Source organism: Loxodonta africana, chromosome 8 (genome assembly GCF_030014295.1).
Source record: "Loxodonta africana isolate mLoxAfr1 chromosome 8, mLoxAfr1.hap2, whole genome shotgun sequence".
Lineage (NCBI taxonomy): Eukaryota > Metazoa > Chordata > Mammalia > Proboscidea > Elephantidae > Loxodonta > Loxodonta africana.
This window is the reverse complement of record NC_087349.1, coordinates 128,041,346-128,059,545: the sequence shown is the minus strand read 5'-3', so window position 1 is coordinate 128,059,545 and position 18,200 is coordinate 128,041,346. Positions and strand designations below refer to the sequence as shown.

Sequence of the window (18,200 nt, the reverse complement as noted above, 5' to 3'; positions counted from 1 at the left end):
TTGAAGAGCTTAAAGTGCTGAATAATTTATTCATCTTTGACTTTTTAAATATATTTTTTTCTTGTATGTAGCAGTGGAATTGGTACTAATATTCAGTTGCTTAAAATTTAAACTAGAATGATGCCTAAGTGTTAATAGTCTGTGTCTTATAGGCAGCACATACTGATGGTTAGTTTCCTATTTGGGAAACAGATATAGACATATAGCTTCATTAAAAAAAAAGTAATTATGATCTAAAAAATGCATTTTTAAGAAAATATTTTCAAAAAATGGCAATACTTCGGTGCTGTTAAATATTTACTAGAAACATTCTTCACATTTGGGAGTCTATTTCAGAGTATGGAACATTTGCATTTTAATTACGTAATAAAAGAAGAAAGTGAAAGAATATTTGGCTTAGCCATTGGCCAATTACAGTAAAAACTAAAAAAAAAAAAAAAAATCCCTGGAAAATGACACCGGTTTCCACAGAACAGTCAGAAAACACGTTGATCAGATTTTTAATGACATTTGGCAACAGTGAAGGAAAAGGGGTGTTGTTTCAATCCGTTATACAAAATGTTTATTAAAACTGAAATTAGTAGAAGAGAATCCGGGGTGTTTGATTGCAGGAAGATTCAGCGTTCACTGTTAAGGTCCTAAGATGAAAAGCATCTATAGTGATTCCAGTTGTGTAATGGTAGTGGAGATACAAGACAATTGAATGCAATGGTCGATCCAGCTGCACTTGTTCAGTACCGAGTGGGGTCCATCACTCTGTCTGTCTGGAGGCCCTGAGGCCAGAAGCCATGAAAAGTTCTCCATATACCGGTCTGGGCCAGGGACGGGTTGCGGTGTCAGGATTCACTGCTGACAGCATTTTCCTCTGGGTTTTGCTTGACAGATACAACGACATATTCCACAGAGCGCTCAGAGCACTTCAAACCCTGCCGAGACAAGGACCTTGCCTACTGCCTCAACGATGGCGAGTGCTTTGTGATCGAGACCCTGACCGGATCACACAAACACTGTCGGTAAGTCACTGCAGCCACGCATGTGGAAAGGGCAGGACCTGAGCAGGAGCTGGTGGCAGAGGGCGGTGGTGAGCATGAGCACCAGAGACTGTGTCTGCCATGCCTGCACTCCAGCTGTGCCAATGGCAGAGTGGAGTCTTAACACAGGACAAGCGTTGGAAGGACTTAACACCAAAAGCAATGTAGACATGGTTTCAGTTTTACCTGACCAAGTAGAGAAAAGTTGACTTTCATATATGCCCATGTAATGGAAGTGATTATTACTCACATTACAAGCCTGGTGTGGGATCTAGGTACACATCCGGGTAACGTAGAAGTAATCTTTTGTTGCAAAACTACATTCTGAGGCAGGACAAAGCAAGCCACTCATCTAAGATCTCACCTCCTGTTCATTGTGAACCACACCCCAGAGGCTGTAACTGTGTCCAGAGAAAATTGCATCTTACTTTGATTCTGGCCTGGCTTATTAATTTCAATCCATTTTTTTAACACCTCTGATGATGAAACACTCTCCAGCAAGGTGTTGTAAATGAAATCATAGTCCTGTTATGGTCTCCGTAGTGAACTACTTAGGGGAACTTCTCTCTAGAGGCCAAGAAGGTGTTTAATTGGTTTTTAGAGACATAAGGTTACATAACTGCTAAAAATAAAAACATGGAGATCAACAGTGCACTTGTAGACAAGGCAGCTTTAAGGCTCAATAGAAGAATCAAATTAGCATCTGAAAAATATTTCCCACCCGGCTTTTATTTCTAGCACTGCCCTGGTAATTTGTTTTCCTTGCAGTTGTATACGCTTCAGTGATCATCTGTATCCACACCCCTTTCCTTCTCTTTAATTACTCCACTCATATGTCACAGTTACTAAATTAATTATTCTGAATTATGAAGCATGGAAAATTACAACTGTTTTCCTCTCTATTGCTCTTATAAAACTTTATTTCTGTGTTATTTTATAAGATGGCATAGAGCAATACATTTTATTGTTGTAAACTTGGAACGTGCCCCAAAATCCCACCTGGCTCCAGGAACTAGCCTCCGTCCATCAGAAGGACTTGCTTCCACAGGGGTCAGCTGGCCTGGGTTTGGAAGAAATGATGTATATATATAGTGGTAGATATCTGTGAAGCTTACAATATGTCCTGTGCTGGGACAAACAGACTGGTGGCCTTCCCTTCACCTTGGATATGGCAGCATTCATGTGATTTCTGCCAATGTCATTACATTGACACCAGTCACAACCTTCACATCTTGTTCCTGTCCTTGGGAACCTGAGTGGGGAGTACAAACAGTGGGGAATTGTTCCGCCCCTACTCCTCTTGTTTATATACATTATTTCATCCTAGACACAAGTGACTTCTAGAAAGACGTCAGTGGAAAAGCCAGGAATGAGCTACACTTTCAAAGCATGAAGTGTGCCCATGCTGGTACAGATACACAACCAGAAATCAAAGTCACCTTTGTTATTCCTGCAGGATCATATGTGGGAGTGGGCGTCACAGTCCAATTAAGTTTTCATTCCTCATCAATTGATGAAGAGTTGGATCAGAAGAATCAGTTAAAGCAGCTGCTTGCTGTGATGGTCTTTGGCTCTGGGGAAGGATCAGAGCAGGCCCCACCAAAGTACACAGGCTGATTTGATTCATGCTTTCCAAAGCCAGGAATGTCCAAAAGAGCAAAATAGTTCTTATTCTTCAACATACAATCTCACTGTATTCTCTATTAGTTCATGGGCCTCAGGTCTAAAAAATAATCATTTGCTTTTGTGGGCATGTATGTGTGTAATTATTTTAACATACACGAGCCACGATATAGCTATGTACATGTATAATAATTTTGTACTTCTGTCTTCATATTTTTGCATATTTCAGCACAGACGACATGTTATTTAATTTAGAGTCACAACATAGCTAATCATGACAAAAGACCAGCCTAAGACAGAATTGGAACTCGAGTAAAGGCGAATAGATGCCTATAAATCTTCTACTACTGTATATGAATAAATCATACATTGCTTGTGCCAGCTATTCATCTCCCAGGCTTTGCTATGAATAAAAGGCTTACGTTTGTTCCTGCACGAGCCACTTCTAAGAATTCCAGTGTAGTTATTAATAACGTGCCATTTTGTATAGCACTCTATTTAAGCAGTACGTTCCATTCATTCTTTGCCCATCCAACCAATGCTTATGGAGCACCTCCTATCACTGAGATACTGTTGAATAAATACATACAGAAATGAACTCAGGAATTAAATGGCACTGCACTCTGTAATGTGCTTGAAGTAAGAGAAATACTTCATCCTTAGTAAACATCAAAAACAAGGGGAAGTGTGTTAGAGTGACTTGCCCGCTACCAGGGGTTTCTTTACGATGCATTAGCAACCAGATTATGTTTCCCATTAAGCAAGATGCCATTTAGTAGATCAGAGCAGCAATATAAGGGCTGTGCACGAATCTAGATTATTAAATAGTTTACTTTTGACATGTCTCAAAGGATTAGACATCTAACTCTGAGAGAAATTGATTATATTTTCTAGTTTTTTTTTTTTAATATTGCAATCCTATGATAAACTACACCAAATTTTATTTTCTATGCTTTGAAAATATACCACACTCTCACATTTTTCTGTTTCCTTGCCAAGGAAGAGTAGTAGCCAAACTACTGAGTGTGACTCAGAAACCCTGTGACAGGTATACTGGCAGTGCATGCTCCAAAATGGGAACAGCTCAGCTCCAGCATAGGGGGCTTAACGTTCTTCCCTTTGTTGTGGCTGTCGTTGTTTTAGGTATTTTCCAGTCTTTCAAAAAACGTTTACAGTGTCAATAATTTAGAATTAGAGAAAATTAATGAAAATTTCAGAGAGACACCAAGGTCCTAAAAATAGCTTGGGAATAGGATTTTAAAGAGCAATACATAAACACACACATGCACACAAACATACAAACATGCATAAACAGGTGAACTTGCTCTTTCTAAATTTAAAGTCTCAGATCATCCAGAGATTGATCAGTGAAAATAGCCTCGTCAGTAGTGGAACTTATTATAATACTAAAGGTGGATTCTTAAATTAGAGGAAAAATGAGAGGCTGATAGTTCAATAAATGATTGACCACTAAATAAAAAAATACCAACCTTGGATTCTTACCTCTTCTCTATACCAGAAGTTATTCTCAGTAAATTCGAGAATTAATGTAATAAATAAGGAATACATAAAACAGTAAATAAAATTATGTATTTTTTATGTCAGAAATTAAAGGACCTTTTGAGCAAAAATGAAATGAGAGATAAAATTAAAGAATTTTGATAAAATGTACGTTATTTTCTCATCTGAACATCAAAATTCAGAAACAAAACTAAAACACAAGCACTGAGTGAACCATTATAGCAAATACCACAAAGAATTAATAATCTAAAGAAGTCACACAGATCAATAAGGCCAAAAGTGAGGGGCATAATCTTTGCTTAAAAAGAGTAAAAACAACAAATAAACATGAAAAATACTCAGCTTCACAAACAAATGTAAATTAGATGGGCTGTGTTTTTGCCTGTCAAAGATTTAGTGATTTTTAAAACTCAATATTCAGTTTGGTGAGATTTCAGTAGAAACACATTCTCATAAAACTAGTTGAGGAGTGTACTTTGTTAAATATTTTCTGTAGACGGTGTTTCAGTATGTTTCAAAACATTATATTGTTTCTAAGAGTCTGGCCTACGGAAATGTATACGAAGGTTTTTTTGTAAGGATTTCAACACAGGTTTATTTATAATAGCAAAAAAAAAAAGTCTGAATTTAAGTATCTACATAAATTAGAGGAGCCTTGGTGGTTAAGAGCTATGGCAGCTAACCAAAAGGTTGGCAGTTTGAATCTACCAGCTGCTCCTTGGAAACCCTATGGGGCAATTCTACTCTGTCCTGTAGGGTCACTATGAGTCGGAACTGACCTGATGGAAATGGGTTTTATTTTTTGGTTTGGTTATATAAATTAGAATATATCTATATGTTGGATGAAATCAATATAACTGGAATTTTCAAAATGTTTCACTGACATGAAAATGCTCATTGTATCATGCTTTATATGAAAACCAGTTTAGAAAATTGTAAAGCTGAACATACAATAAGACCCTCATTCTGAAAAGAAACTAAATAAATATGTGAATAGGGTTTACAACTATTTTCTTTTTTGAGCCTTATGATTTTTCTAAGATCTCTACATTGCACATGGATGTAAGTTATAATTCAAAAAATTTATTTTTGAAAAATATTTTAATGGAAAGAAAACAAGTTAACCGCTCTTCATCTTTTTCCTTTAGATTGATTGTTATTAGTTCTTCATTAAAAATAATTGTCCAGCATAGGAATGCCTTATAGAGTCATACTTATCCTTCATGTGTACCATCTGGTTAAGGAAGATTGGACCCATGCTAAAAGCCTTTCTGTAAAGAAAGATAGTGTCCCTGTCTCTGTCAAATTGAAACCTGTTGCCCTTAAGTTGATTCCGACTCATAGTGACTCTATAGGACAGACTAGAACTGCACCACAGGACTTCCAAGGCTATAATCTTTATGGAAGCCAACTGCCACGTCTTTTTCCCACCATGCTGTTATAATCCATTATTATTAAGCTGATTAGAGAGTTTTCAATTAGCTCATTCTAAATTAAGCACTGCTAAGTCTATTTAAATGTATCTGCTCATCCTATTATTAATAATTCATTTTTACTCTTTAAAATAATTATTTCCTATGCTCAATTCATGTGTTTTGAAAACATTTTAAAAAATTGGATTCGGTATATAATAAGACACATTCTGCAGAAATAAATCTGGGTAGAGAAGAATAGCAAGTCACTAAAAACTCCTAGAATCAAAATATTCTGAATAAAAGCAGGGTGTTTTCTGATCTATTTATTTTCATGTCTTTGCTAGAAACTTTAAGAACTTGTAAAATTGTGCTCTTGGTAATATATTTCACTAGAATGAAAGAGGTAGCCATTGTAACTTAAAATATTGCCGGGTATTTGAATGGACCAAGTGTATTTTTAGGCCAAATTCAAGTTAAAAGGATGTATCTTTTCTGAATTGAACCTCATTAAATATCTCACTAGCCCTACCGCACAAAATGAATTTTCAAAACTTTGGAAAGGATAGCATTTGAGTTGAATTAGACCTATATTGATCATTTTGGAAATCTACCAAGCGATTCACTTGAAGATGCTTGAAATATGTAACTCCTAGAACAAGAGGAAAGCAATCCAAAAGCAACCATCGCCACCGGCAATGCCTCGGTAAGGAGGCTGATGGACTAGGCAGCAATCTGGGAAACTGCTGGTCTGGTTGGGAGAAGGGCAGCCATTGAAAAGGAGGAGAACCCTACAAGGAGATGCTGTTCCTTCTCACGTCTAGCTCTGACTGAGTAGATTTTTCAACAAAACTTCCATTTTTAAGAGGATTGAGCACAGTATAAAGTTACTCCTATGATAAACCAAAAAAAAAAAAAAAACAAACCCAGTGCCGTCGAGTCGATTCCGACTCATAGTGACCCTATGGGACAGGGTAGAACTGCCCCATAGAGTTTCCAAGGAGCGCCTGGCGGATTTGAACCGCCGACCCTTTGGTTAGCAGCCGTAGCACTTAGCCACTACGCCACGAGGGTTTTCACCCCTGTGATAACCCAGAACCCAGTGCCGTCAAGTCGATTCGGACCCCTCTGATGCGCTCTATAAAATTGCAAGGCTGTCCCTTTCAGCGCTTTGCTCTGTCAGTTGGAGGTCCATTACCTTTTACACTCAGCAAGGGTCCTTTTCATCGGGTGGCTCTCCAGTAGGTGCTGTGAGAGCAGGCAGCAGCAGTTAATGATTCTCTGTGGTTGGAGCAAGTCGGGATGGAAGGAAGGTTTGGCACACATCCCTGGACTCCTTTGACTGGCGGTGGTTGTGGCTGAAAGATCTCTAAAGCCTGGCCTTCTGACAGAGTACCTGAAGAGTGGATAGAATGTGAGGGGGGAGGAACTTAGAAGAAGCTTCGAGTTATTCAGAGACACGTTCATGAGATCCTATGCGACAGCCAGTCCAGACATAATTTGAGTAATTTCTGATTGCTGTGTTTGTAACAGGCAGTTTATTGATTGCCCTTGACAAGAAGACACAAACCAGATTATGATGCTCTCCTTCTTTGTGGATGTAGTTTATCGAGATAGCCCAGTTCGCTCAGAAATAAAACAAACAGAGGGAGGGGCTCTAGGGATGGGTGGGGGTGAAATGAGGGGGAATCAACTCATAGCTACCCTACAGGACAGAGTAGAACTGTCCCACAGAGTTCCCGAGGAGCGCCTGGCGGATTTGAACTGCCGACCCTTTTTTTTTTTTTTAAATAGTAGACGCTTGTTATTTTTGGTAATGGGAAAAGGTAACGCTGAAGGTAGGTGAAGTGTGCACAGCTTGACCAAGATAAAGAAATGATGTCACTAAGAAGTACACACACAAAAAAGTATGCTTTTCATCAATGTTGGGACATATATGACAACAACTGCTCTAAAGCAAAGATGAAAGGGCGAAAGAACAGGGAAACCAGATTACTGGAAAAGAAACACCTAAAATGAAATTAATGAGAACGTTGATGTATTGTGAAAAATGTAACCAATGTCTCTGAACAATATGTGTAGTAATTGTTAAATGGGAACCTAATTTTCTGTGTAAACTTTTACTGGAAATCTTTCAAAAATAAAATAAAACAAAAACTAAGACACCAACAACTACAAAAACAAAAATAACAGCAAAATGAACTCTAATTCCATGACAAGCACTCAGTGAATCACCTCTAGTCTAGCCTGATTGTGTTGGACCTAAGCTGGTGTGTTTTAAGGGTTTCTTAAATATGCAAAGGACCAGAAAAATATACTCAGTAAGAAGTGATAGCACATTTTATCTTATTTTAGTGCATTCTAACTTGATTGGCAGCTGTAAACGAAGCATGAATTGGTATTTCTTGAGGTGGCTATTATGATTTGGGTTTGTTGTTGTAGAAAAGAACTGAGATAAATGTGTTTAGTTTTGTTTTATTTTTTAAATAGCGTCCCAAATGACATGAGATAAGAGGTACAGGAGGCAAGTGTGGGTTCACAATTGAAGTAACAGAGTTAAAAGCTTTGCTCATTTTCATACTGGCTCTGTGATTTTTCTGCAAGTCATTGAACCCAAATCTTCCATCTTTTATTTAAAAAAAAAAAGTTGTTAGCGTCAACATACCTGTGTTAAAGTTTTGGTGCAAAAATTGAAAGCAACGATACATAGAAAACTCTAGATACACAATAGATTATCTGAATATGACAGCTCTTTCCCCTTCTCCCTTCTGCTCGTATTAAAACTAGGCAAAACCATTTTTGCTGGGATCCTGTGAGGGAGACTAAGCAGGTATTATCCATCTTATTTAATGAAGTGGAGACTTAGGTTTCAATGGAGAGGAGCTTAACAAAGAATCAGAGTTAAGGAGGTGCTGGAGTTGAACCTCGATTATGAAACCTGTACATGAGAGGAAGTCTTGCCATCCTTGCTCTAAGGAGAGTTCTGGCTGTACTTCTTACAAGACAGACTTCTTCCTTCTTCTGACAGTCCATGGTATGTATACTCAATATTCTTTACCAACACCATAGTTCAAATGAATCAATTCTTCTTCGGTATTCATTATTCACTGTTCATCTTTTGCATGCATATGAGGTGATTGAAAATATCAGGGCTCGGGTCAGGTGTACCTTAGTCCTCAAGGTGACATTTTTGCTTTTCAACACTGTAAAGAGGTCTCTTGCAGCAGATTTGCCCAATGCAATATGTCCTTTGATTTCTTGACTGCTGCTTCCATGGATGGTGATTGTGGATCCAAGTAAAATGAAATCCTTGACAAATTTAATCTTTTCTCCACTTATCATGGTGTTGCTCATTGTTCCAGTTGTGAGGATTTTTGTATCTTTATGTCGACTTGTAATCCATATTGAAGGCTGTAGCCTTTGGTCTTCATCAGTAAGTGCTTCAAGTTTTCACTTTCAGCAGGCAAGGTTGTGTCATCTGCATAACGCAGGTTAACAAGTCTTCCTCTAATCTTGATGTTCATTCTTCTTCATGTAATTCAGTTTCTTGGATTATTTGCTCAGCATACAGATTGAATAAGTATGGTGAAAGGATACAACCTTGATGCACACATTTCATGACTTTCAGCCACATGGTATACCCTTGCTCTATTTAAATGACTGTCCTTTAGTCTATGTACAGGTTCCTCATGAACTGAGCACAATTAAGTATTCTGGGAATTCCATTCTTCCAGGTTTCCATAATTTGTTATGATCCACACAGTGGAAAGCATTTGCATAGTCAATAAAACATAGGTAAAAATCTTTCTGGTATTTGCTTTCAGCCAAGATCCATCTGCCATTAGCAATGATATCTGGTTCCACGTCCTCTTCTGAATCCAATTTGAATTTCTGGCAATTCCCTGTCAATGTACTGCTGCAACCTCTTTCGAATGATCTCAGGCAAAATTTTACTTGTGTATGCTATTAATGATTTTGTTCAATAATTTCCACATTCTGTAGGATCATCTTTCTTTGCAATGGGCACAAATATGGATCTCTTCCAGTCAGTTGACCAGGCAGCTGTCTTCTAAATTTCTTGGCATAGACGAGTGAGCACCTCCAGTGCTGCATCCATTTATTGAAACATCTCATTTGGTATTCCATCAGTTCCTAGAGTCTTGTTTTTCACTAATGCCTTCAGTGCAGCTTGGATTTCTTCCTTCAGTACCATCAGTTCTTGATCCTATGCTACTTCCTGAAATGATTGAACATTGACTAATTCTTTTTGGTACAGTGACTCTGTGTTTTCCTTCCATATTCTTTAGATGCTTCCTGTATTTTTCAATATTTTCCCCATAGGGTTCTTCAATATTTTCACTTGAGGCTTGAATTTTTTCTTTAGTTCTTGCAGCTTGAGAAAAGCTGAGTGTGTTCTTCCCTTTTGGTTTTATAGCTCTATGTCTTTACACATTTCATTATAATACTTAACTTATCTTCTCCAGTTGCCCTTTGAAATCTTCCATTCTTTTACTTCATCATTTCTTCCATTCCCTTTAGGTTCTGTACATTCAAGAGCAAGTTTCAGAGTCTCTTCTGACATCATTTTGGTCTTTTTTTCTTTCCTATCTTTTTATTTACCTTTTGCTTTCTTCATGTATGATGTCCTTGATGTCATCCCATAACTTGTCTAGTCTTCAGTCATTATAGTTCAATGCATCAAATCTATTCTTGAGATGGTCTCCAAATTCAGGTGGGATAAAATTGAGGTCACATTTTAACTCTAGTGGTCTTGTTTTAATTTTCTTCAGCTTCACTTGAACTTCCCATTGGGATGTAAAAGCCACTGCCATTCTGTCAATTCCAACTCATAGCAACCCTATCGGACAGAATGGAACTGTCCCGTAGGGCTTCCAAGGAGCAGCTGGTGGATTTGAACTGCAGGTCTTTTGAATAACAGCTGAACCCTTAACCACTTCAACACCAGGACTCCCCGTTGGGACGTAATATATGTGGAATTCAATTGGAAATTGTAAAAGGATATGCAAGTGCAAAATGTTGTAATTATGATCCCCTTATGATGATGAGATTGCAATTAATTAAAACACTTTGAGAATTTTTGAGCATTGTTACAGGTAATCAGCCACACCATTAACATATCACTTGTGATTCATCAAAAGTTCCTGACACAACTCTGATTGCTTCCGGAAGTTCTCACTACATAGCAATGATATAAAACACTTCAAAATTTGAAAATGAAAACAATATGAAGAGTAAAAAATATCTTTATTCCTTTTCAAGTACTGGCGTCAAAATCAAATTAAAAATATTGGTCCTTTTCTCTTTATAATGATTTTCATTTGGACTGGCTTGTTAAATCCACTACTCTGCCACCAACTAAAAAAAAAAAAAGCGGACTGAAAACTGACATACATTCTATATGACTAGGTTTCCTCATCCATTAAATGGATAAATAATAGCACTAATTCATAGGATTCCTTTGAGAATTGAATGGGTTAATAAAAGTAAAGTGCATGTGCTTGGCACAGAAAAAGCATGCGGTGAGGCTAGTGGAGTATGATCAGTAGGGTATGTGTACCGCTATTATTGAATCTGCACAGCTTTGTTCACTGAATGAGTGACTTGTGCCAGGACTTCTTGATGGGCACCCAGCCTTGTTCACAGGGCTCAGCTTAGAACAACTAACAGGGACTAAAGAGCACTTGCCCAGATAAACTATTTAAAAATACAGTAATACCCAAGGTCATGCTCAAAGATACTTTTCAGATGAAAGAGTCATTGCAGTTATTCCCGTAGTGAACTTAGGAGACAGGAAGAAACAAGGGCCACCTTTTGCTGGAATTCTACTTGTTGACAATTCCTAGAGGGGAGGATATGCAGAGAACTCTGCTCCCTCCTATTGTCAGGCCCTCAGGTGAGGACCACCAGGCATATCCTCCATTGCCCCCTAGATCTGGCTCCTTGGCACCACTTCCTGTTTCCAGAGTGGGGAGTCCTGTTAACGATGGAACAGACAGGAGCCCTCACACAGAGCCAGGAGGGCTCGAGAGGACCTGTCATGGACGAAATAACACAAGTAAGTGAGTGATGGATTATTTGGCTAAAGAAAAAAAGTTAAGAACATATCCATAAATGTCCTTTTAGCTAGAGATAGCCTGTCAGTCCAGATGTGAACAGCACTGACCCTGGTACAGGCCTGGCCGTACAGGCTCCTCAGGCAAACATTGCAATAAAATGTTCTCAAAACAAGACAAAGTTGGCTCAGACTGTGCCCAGTGCCCAGGCAGCAGGGAAATTGGAGATGTCCGTCAACAGTTGGGCTACAGAGAGGATTCCTGCTCCAGCCTAACACTTCCGCAGCACTAGGCCCCATCTCTACATTCCATAGGGTGCTATTCTTTCTGTTTCACTTTGGTCTGAGTGTCCTTGGGAAGAAAAAAAAAAAAAAACAAGATTAAAGGATCAGGTCATATTTTTTAAGCATATACCAAAAACTCAGTCTTTGTGTGCCTCAAATATTTACATTTCCCAAGGGTAATCTAGCAAATCTAACTAGAAGAATAAGCTGAGGTAGGGTCTCTAAGCTGCTGATGGCGTGTCAGGCACCCAGAACAGTGCTAGATGGAGGCAGTGTGACTGAGACCAAGGTCATGGCCCACGTTACACAGCTGGTGAGTGAGTGCCAGGACCAGACTAGGCCTACACTATTAACCTCTCCACTAACCCCCTCCCCAAACCCCAGTGCTCTAGGAATCCTGAAATCCAAACTGCTCAAAAATAGGAACTTGAAACTCTTGCTATACGTTAAGATATCTTAGTATATAATTTAAAATGTACATATGTTGTTAGTTGCCACTGAATTGATTTCAACTCACGACAGCCCCATGGGTGCAGAGTAGAACTGCTCCATAAAGTTTTCAAGCCTATGAAGCAGATCACCAGGCCTCTCCTCTGAAGGACCTTTGGATGGGTTCAAACCACCAACCTTTCAGTTAGTAGTAGAACACTTAACCAGGAACTCCTGATACATACATGTATGTATGTGTGTATATTGTGTATATATGTATATACATATAATATATATGTATAGATACACACATGTATATATATATATACACATACACTATATATATTCACTTCTGCAATATTTTATAATTAGAGTGACCATATAGATTATCATCTAAATAGAAACTTTTACGATGCAGTGGGGCAGTTTTAATAATGTCTTTTAAAAAATAAGCATAAACCTGGACCATCCCAGGCAAAATGAGACATATGGTCACCCTGATTATAATTCAGACAAAAAGCAAATTCACAGAAAAGCAGGACCACCATATGTGGGGTGTGTTTTCCTTCATGTAGATTTCACAAGAAGGTACCACCTCTGTGTTCCTCTCCCTGCTTTCCTGAGATTAGCCAGAAGTGTCCAAAGTCGTTAAGTACCGGCAGGATCTGCACCCCAACTCTGTGGAAGTACGCTTCAACATCCTATACCTGTTCTATTTCTGTACCTTTATTTATATCTGCCATTATCTGTAAAAACCAAAAAAGGTACCTGGAAGATGAAGCTTGCTTTCTTTTACAGAAAGAAGCCAAAGACAGTGCTTCCGAAATTTACCTTGAAGGGCTTCTGTACAACTCTGTTTAAAGTTTTATGATCACAGTTTTTCTGATTCTGATGGTTTTGTGAATGCCAGGAAATTATTTCCAGCTTAGAGCAAAATCACCCCAAAATGCATGCACACAGGTGAACATGACACACTTAGTAGGTACCTGCTATCACGAAAGGCGCTGAGCGTCAGTGATAAACCAAAGGCTCTTCCTGTGCAGAACTTGCTGTTAGTGGGGGCACAGAGAGGTAAACACAATCTACTGTGACAGGGTACCCTGATGGGCAAACGCTGATGTCAACAGGACCCCAAGCCCACACTTGAGATACCAGGGAAATCCTTGGCAGACTGGGAAGCTAAGGAAAAGTCTTTGTGAACATACTTACTTACAAAATCCCTCATGAAAGCTTTGAAAAATGAGAAATTAAGGAGAAAAATAAAAGAGGAAAAAACGTGAAAGCATTCAGCATGATGGGAGAAATACCTTGTTCAGGGCTGTACAGGACACGTGAGTGTTGAAGAACACCACATTAGTCCTCTACTGTAGACGCTCAAAATAGATGGAGTTCTACAGTCCTTCAGTCTTTCCTCTGACATGTATCATGTAGTTGCAAAATTCCAGGGGCAGTGCAAACTGCTGGGCAGCAATATTCTCATAAAAACTCATTGAGACACTGACTGAGGTGGACGTTTTCTAGTTCAGTTCAATGTGACTAGTTCTGTGATAGAGATATGAGCTCTGCTCAATCCACAGAGAAAACCGAAGGCAACAGTGTTCAGGAAGCCAAGGAGAGCCGCAGAGAAGAGGTAACATATGAATGTGCTCTTGCAAAGACTGGAGCCTGGTCACTTCTCCTTCTGATACCTTCTCTTGCTTGCCAACAAAGCCTCTGAGACTTGAGCTGCCATTGGCGAAGATTTCCTCCAGAGCCCAGGGAGGGAATTTTAAAAATTATTTAAGATGTGATTAACAGTAATCAATTTCATATCGTAAATTCTTTATGTAATTAGCTTCTTCCTTTCTGAATGATTTTCTCTTGGGTGCACATGGTTGTCTAAAGCATCAAGAGGTAATGACATGTCCATTCCTTAAACTCTGAGTTTTTACAGTGAATGAGAAGTGTAGACGAAAATATGACTTTTCAAGCCTAATATCACATTGCTTAAATTATGAAATCAAGATTATTTTTCTTTATCCAAAATTAATTTATAAATTTTATATACAAATAGGAAACCCTGGTGGCATAGTGGTTAAGTGCTACGGCTGCTAACCAAAGGGTCAGCAGTTCGAATCCACCAGGCGCTCCTTGGAAACTCTATGGGGCAGTTCTACCCTGTCCTATAGGGCTGCTATGAGTCGGAATCGACTCAACGGCACTGGGTTTTTTTCTGGGTTACATACAAATATGAAATATTTGCAGGGATCATTTCATAGTTACATTCTAAAAACTAATTTCTCAACAATTTCTCAATGCCCTAGATATAAGCAATGATTCTCCAACACTAAAGTTGTCTTAACAAATTAGACATAACGATTCAAGGCTGCTTTGACAGTTGATTGCTATTGAATTATTAAGGAAGAATGGAAGGGACTACTTTTATTTTCCCAACTAGAAGGCATTTCTTTTCTGTCACACAGCTGCTGTGGGGCCCACATGAGATCAGGTAATGTGTTCGGTTTGATCCAAAGGGATTTGTGGGTGTCGTGGACGGTCTGTCAGGTGTGGCAGGAAGAAGTGAGACTCATGCAGGAAGGCCAGACAGAAAAAAGAGTTTATTACCCACAGGTCCCAGAGACACGAAACAGCCAGGTAACAACATGGAATTGTAGGAGAGGGCCATGTATGTCAAGCAGGGTAGGGTTAGCTAGGCATCTTGGGCTTCCTGGGGATTGTGCATTTAGAATAATTCTGCAGGCTCAGAGAGCATAAAACCTGCCCCTAGCTGTTGAGTACCTGGTCCTGGGGCTATTAGGAGGGGTGCAGAGTGGCCCAGGAGTGTTAGAGGCTGATGAAGCCTTAGAAAGGGGATGGACTGGCCTCCAGCCAGGGCCTCCAAAAGGTGTCTGGGCATCATTTACAGAAAATGGTATTACAGGCTCAGACCCTGGCATCCCTGTGAGGGGCCAGGCAGCTGGGCATACAAGGACACATAAATACAGACCAGAGAAGTACAATCTGTAAGAATTCCTAGAAGCGTGTGACTTTCTAGTTCTGCAAAGATGACTTTCTTGTTTAAACTAAATAAAATCATAGCTAACTCCAGAGAAAGGGGTTATTTGGACAGGATACTTCATTAAACAAACAGACCCCAGGCTTTGGGGCAGAGGGGTGCTCAAAGACAGGGCTTTGAAGAGACAAAACGATGCCCAAGAGGCCGGCATGCCTGGAATCCAGCTTCCCTCAGAGTCCTCTGACAGCATGTTGATCCAAATGATCCTGTGTCCCTGAGGGCAGAATGCTATTAGGAAACCTCAGTGCTGAGGCTCCTGAGGGAGGGGCATGCTTGGCAGTGGCTGGCTCCACGCTAGGAGGAATGCATTCTCCGGCAGTTATGAAACAGAGGCTAATGATAGGACAACAGAGAGCGGAAAACAGCAGGTTGGGAAGAACTGGTAGGAAGGATGAACTGATAAAGCAGCTATTTTAAATAAGGTCAGAATTGTGCCACTGTTTGAGTGTTCTTCTGGGCTAATTTACAACCACGGCTGGAGTCATGCAGAAGCATTGCTCTCTGCAAGGTTTTATTTTCAGTGCCCTAGAATGAAGCCTCTCTTCTTTCTCCCCGTGTTAGCATACGTGAAAGAAAGCATGGCGATTTTAATGTTATTAAGTAGTATCTTTTTTTTTTTTTTGATCTCTTCATCCCACAAGCTAACCAGAACATTATCTGAGTGTGTGAAATGGTTCATTTGTGAACAGAACTTCTGTTTCTATTATAATATCCCTGTTCGCCTGCCCCGCTCTGCATTGGAATGTGAGCTCATCTTTGCTTGTGGAACCTGCCGCCTACTCAGTAAGGACAAATTCAATGAGTGAAAAAAGACCCAGACGACAGCTATCACCCTCATTTTTCACAGGACAAAACTGAAGGTGAAACAGAATACCAATAGCCGCCTTCTATTTTGTACCTACCAGTGCCAGGCAAGGAGCCCTGGTGGTGCAGTGGTTAAGAGCTCGGCTGGTAAGGAAAAGGTCAGCATTTCCAATCCACCAGCTGCTCCTTGGAAACCCTATGGGGCAGTTCTACTTTGTCCTGTAGAGTCACAAGGCAAGAGGTCCCCAAGTGGAACAAATGGTTAGTGCTCAGCGACAGGATGGTGGTTCAAGTCCATCCAGTGGCACCTTGGAAAAAAGACCTGACGATCTTCTTCCATAAAGATTATAGCCAAGACAACCCTATGGAGCTAAATTCTACTCTGGTCGGGATCGACTTGACCTTAATAGGTAAGTGCAGGGCAAAGGCAGTGGTGGCTCAGTGGTAGAATTCTCACCTTCCATGCAGGAGACCAGGGTTTGATTCCCAGCCAATGTACCTCAAGCGCAGCCACCATCTGTCTCTCATTGAAGACTCGTGTGTTGATATGATGCTTAACAAGTTTCAGTGGGGTTTCCACATTAAGACAGACTTGGAAGAAAGGCCTGGTGATCTACTTCTGAAAATTAGCCAGTGAAAACCCCATGGATGATAAGGGTCCCATCTAAAATTGATCATGGGGATGGCACAGGACCAGGCAGAATTTCATTCCCTTGTGAAGGGGTCACGCAGAAGTTAAGAACTTGGCTGCTAACCAAAAGGTCAGCAGCTCTAATCCACCAGCCACTCCTTGGAAACCCTATGGGGTTGTTCTACTCTGTCCTATAGGGTTGCAATGAGTCAGAATTGACTTGACGGATTTTACGCTGGTTGCCATGAGTCAGTGTCGGACTTGATGGCAGCTAACAAGTACAAGGCAGATGTTCAGGCCCCTTCTACACTGTTTCATGGTTTCCTATCTAGTCCTCATATCAAATTTGCAAAGGAATGTTGTATCCCCATTTGATAATTGACAGAAGGAAGCTCCGAGAAGTAAGGAGATTTCTTTGAGGACAGCCAGCCAGTAGGGGGCAGGACAGGGTGCTAGCCTTGGTTTTGTCTAACTCTAAAGCTCTTGATCTTGTGACCTTGTCAAACTCATTTTGTTGTAAGAATCACTGAGAGTGAGGGTGAGATATATAGATTCTACGGCTTTTCCCCTGAACACTGTGTGGTGGGACCCAAGAATCATGCATTCAGATGACCCCAGTAATGAGACAGATGTAGGAAACAGCGAATGAAACTAGTGTTTCTCAAACTTTAATGTGTGCGGATTGTCACTCTGGGGGGTTTATTAAAAAGCAGTCCTACTTCAGCAGGTCTGGGGTGACAGCTGACGTTTCACATTTCTTTCTTTCGTTTTTTTTTTTCTTAATATGTTTTATTATGCCAGTTGACCTAGATGTCCCCTGAAACCATGGTCCCCAAACCCCTGCCCCTGGTATGCTGGTCTTCAAAGTGTTCGGTTTATTCAGGAAACTTCTTTGCTTTTGATTTAGTCTAGTTGTGCTGACCTCTCCTGTATTGTGTGTTGTCCTTCCCTTCACCTAAAATAGTTCTTGTCTACAAAAAAAAAAAAAAATTTTTTTTTTTTTTTTACTATCTAATTAGTAAATACCACTCTCCCTCTCTCCCTCCCCACTTTCATAGCCATCAAAGAATATTTTTTTCACTGCTCAAATTATTTCCTGAGTTCTTAAAATAGTGGTCTCATAATATTTGTCCTTTTGCAACTGACTAATTTCACTCACTTAATGACTTCCAGATTCCTCCATGTTATGAAATGTTTCACAAATTCATCATTGTTCTTTATCGATGCATAGTATTCCATTCTGCAAATGTACTGTAACTTATTCATTCATCTGTTGATGGGCACCTTGGTTGCTTCCATCTTTTGACTATTGTAAACAGTGCTGCAGTGAACATGG

The 18,200-nt window shown here is 39.8% G+C and overlaps 1 protein-coding gene across 5 annotated transcripts in view; it reads left to right on the top strand.

The window, feature by feature from the left end:
• NRG3 (neuregulin 3) overlaps positions 1–18,200 on the top strand; it is a 1,465,063-nt gene that overhangs the window by 598,160 nt on the left and 848,703 nt on the right. For 4 of the 5 annotated variants that reach the window (XM_064290319.1, XM_064290320.1, XM_064290318.1 and 1 more), the window contains exon 2: positions 884–1,013. In XM_064290319.1, coding sequence (XP_064146389.1) covers positions 884–1,013 — 130 coding nt within the window. Of the gene's footprint in view, positions 1–883; positions 6,473–18,200 lie in introns of those variants that run through there. The other variant, XR_010322801.1, reaches the window with a different exon arrangement.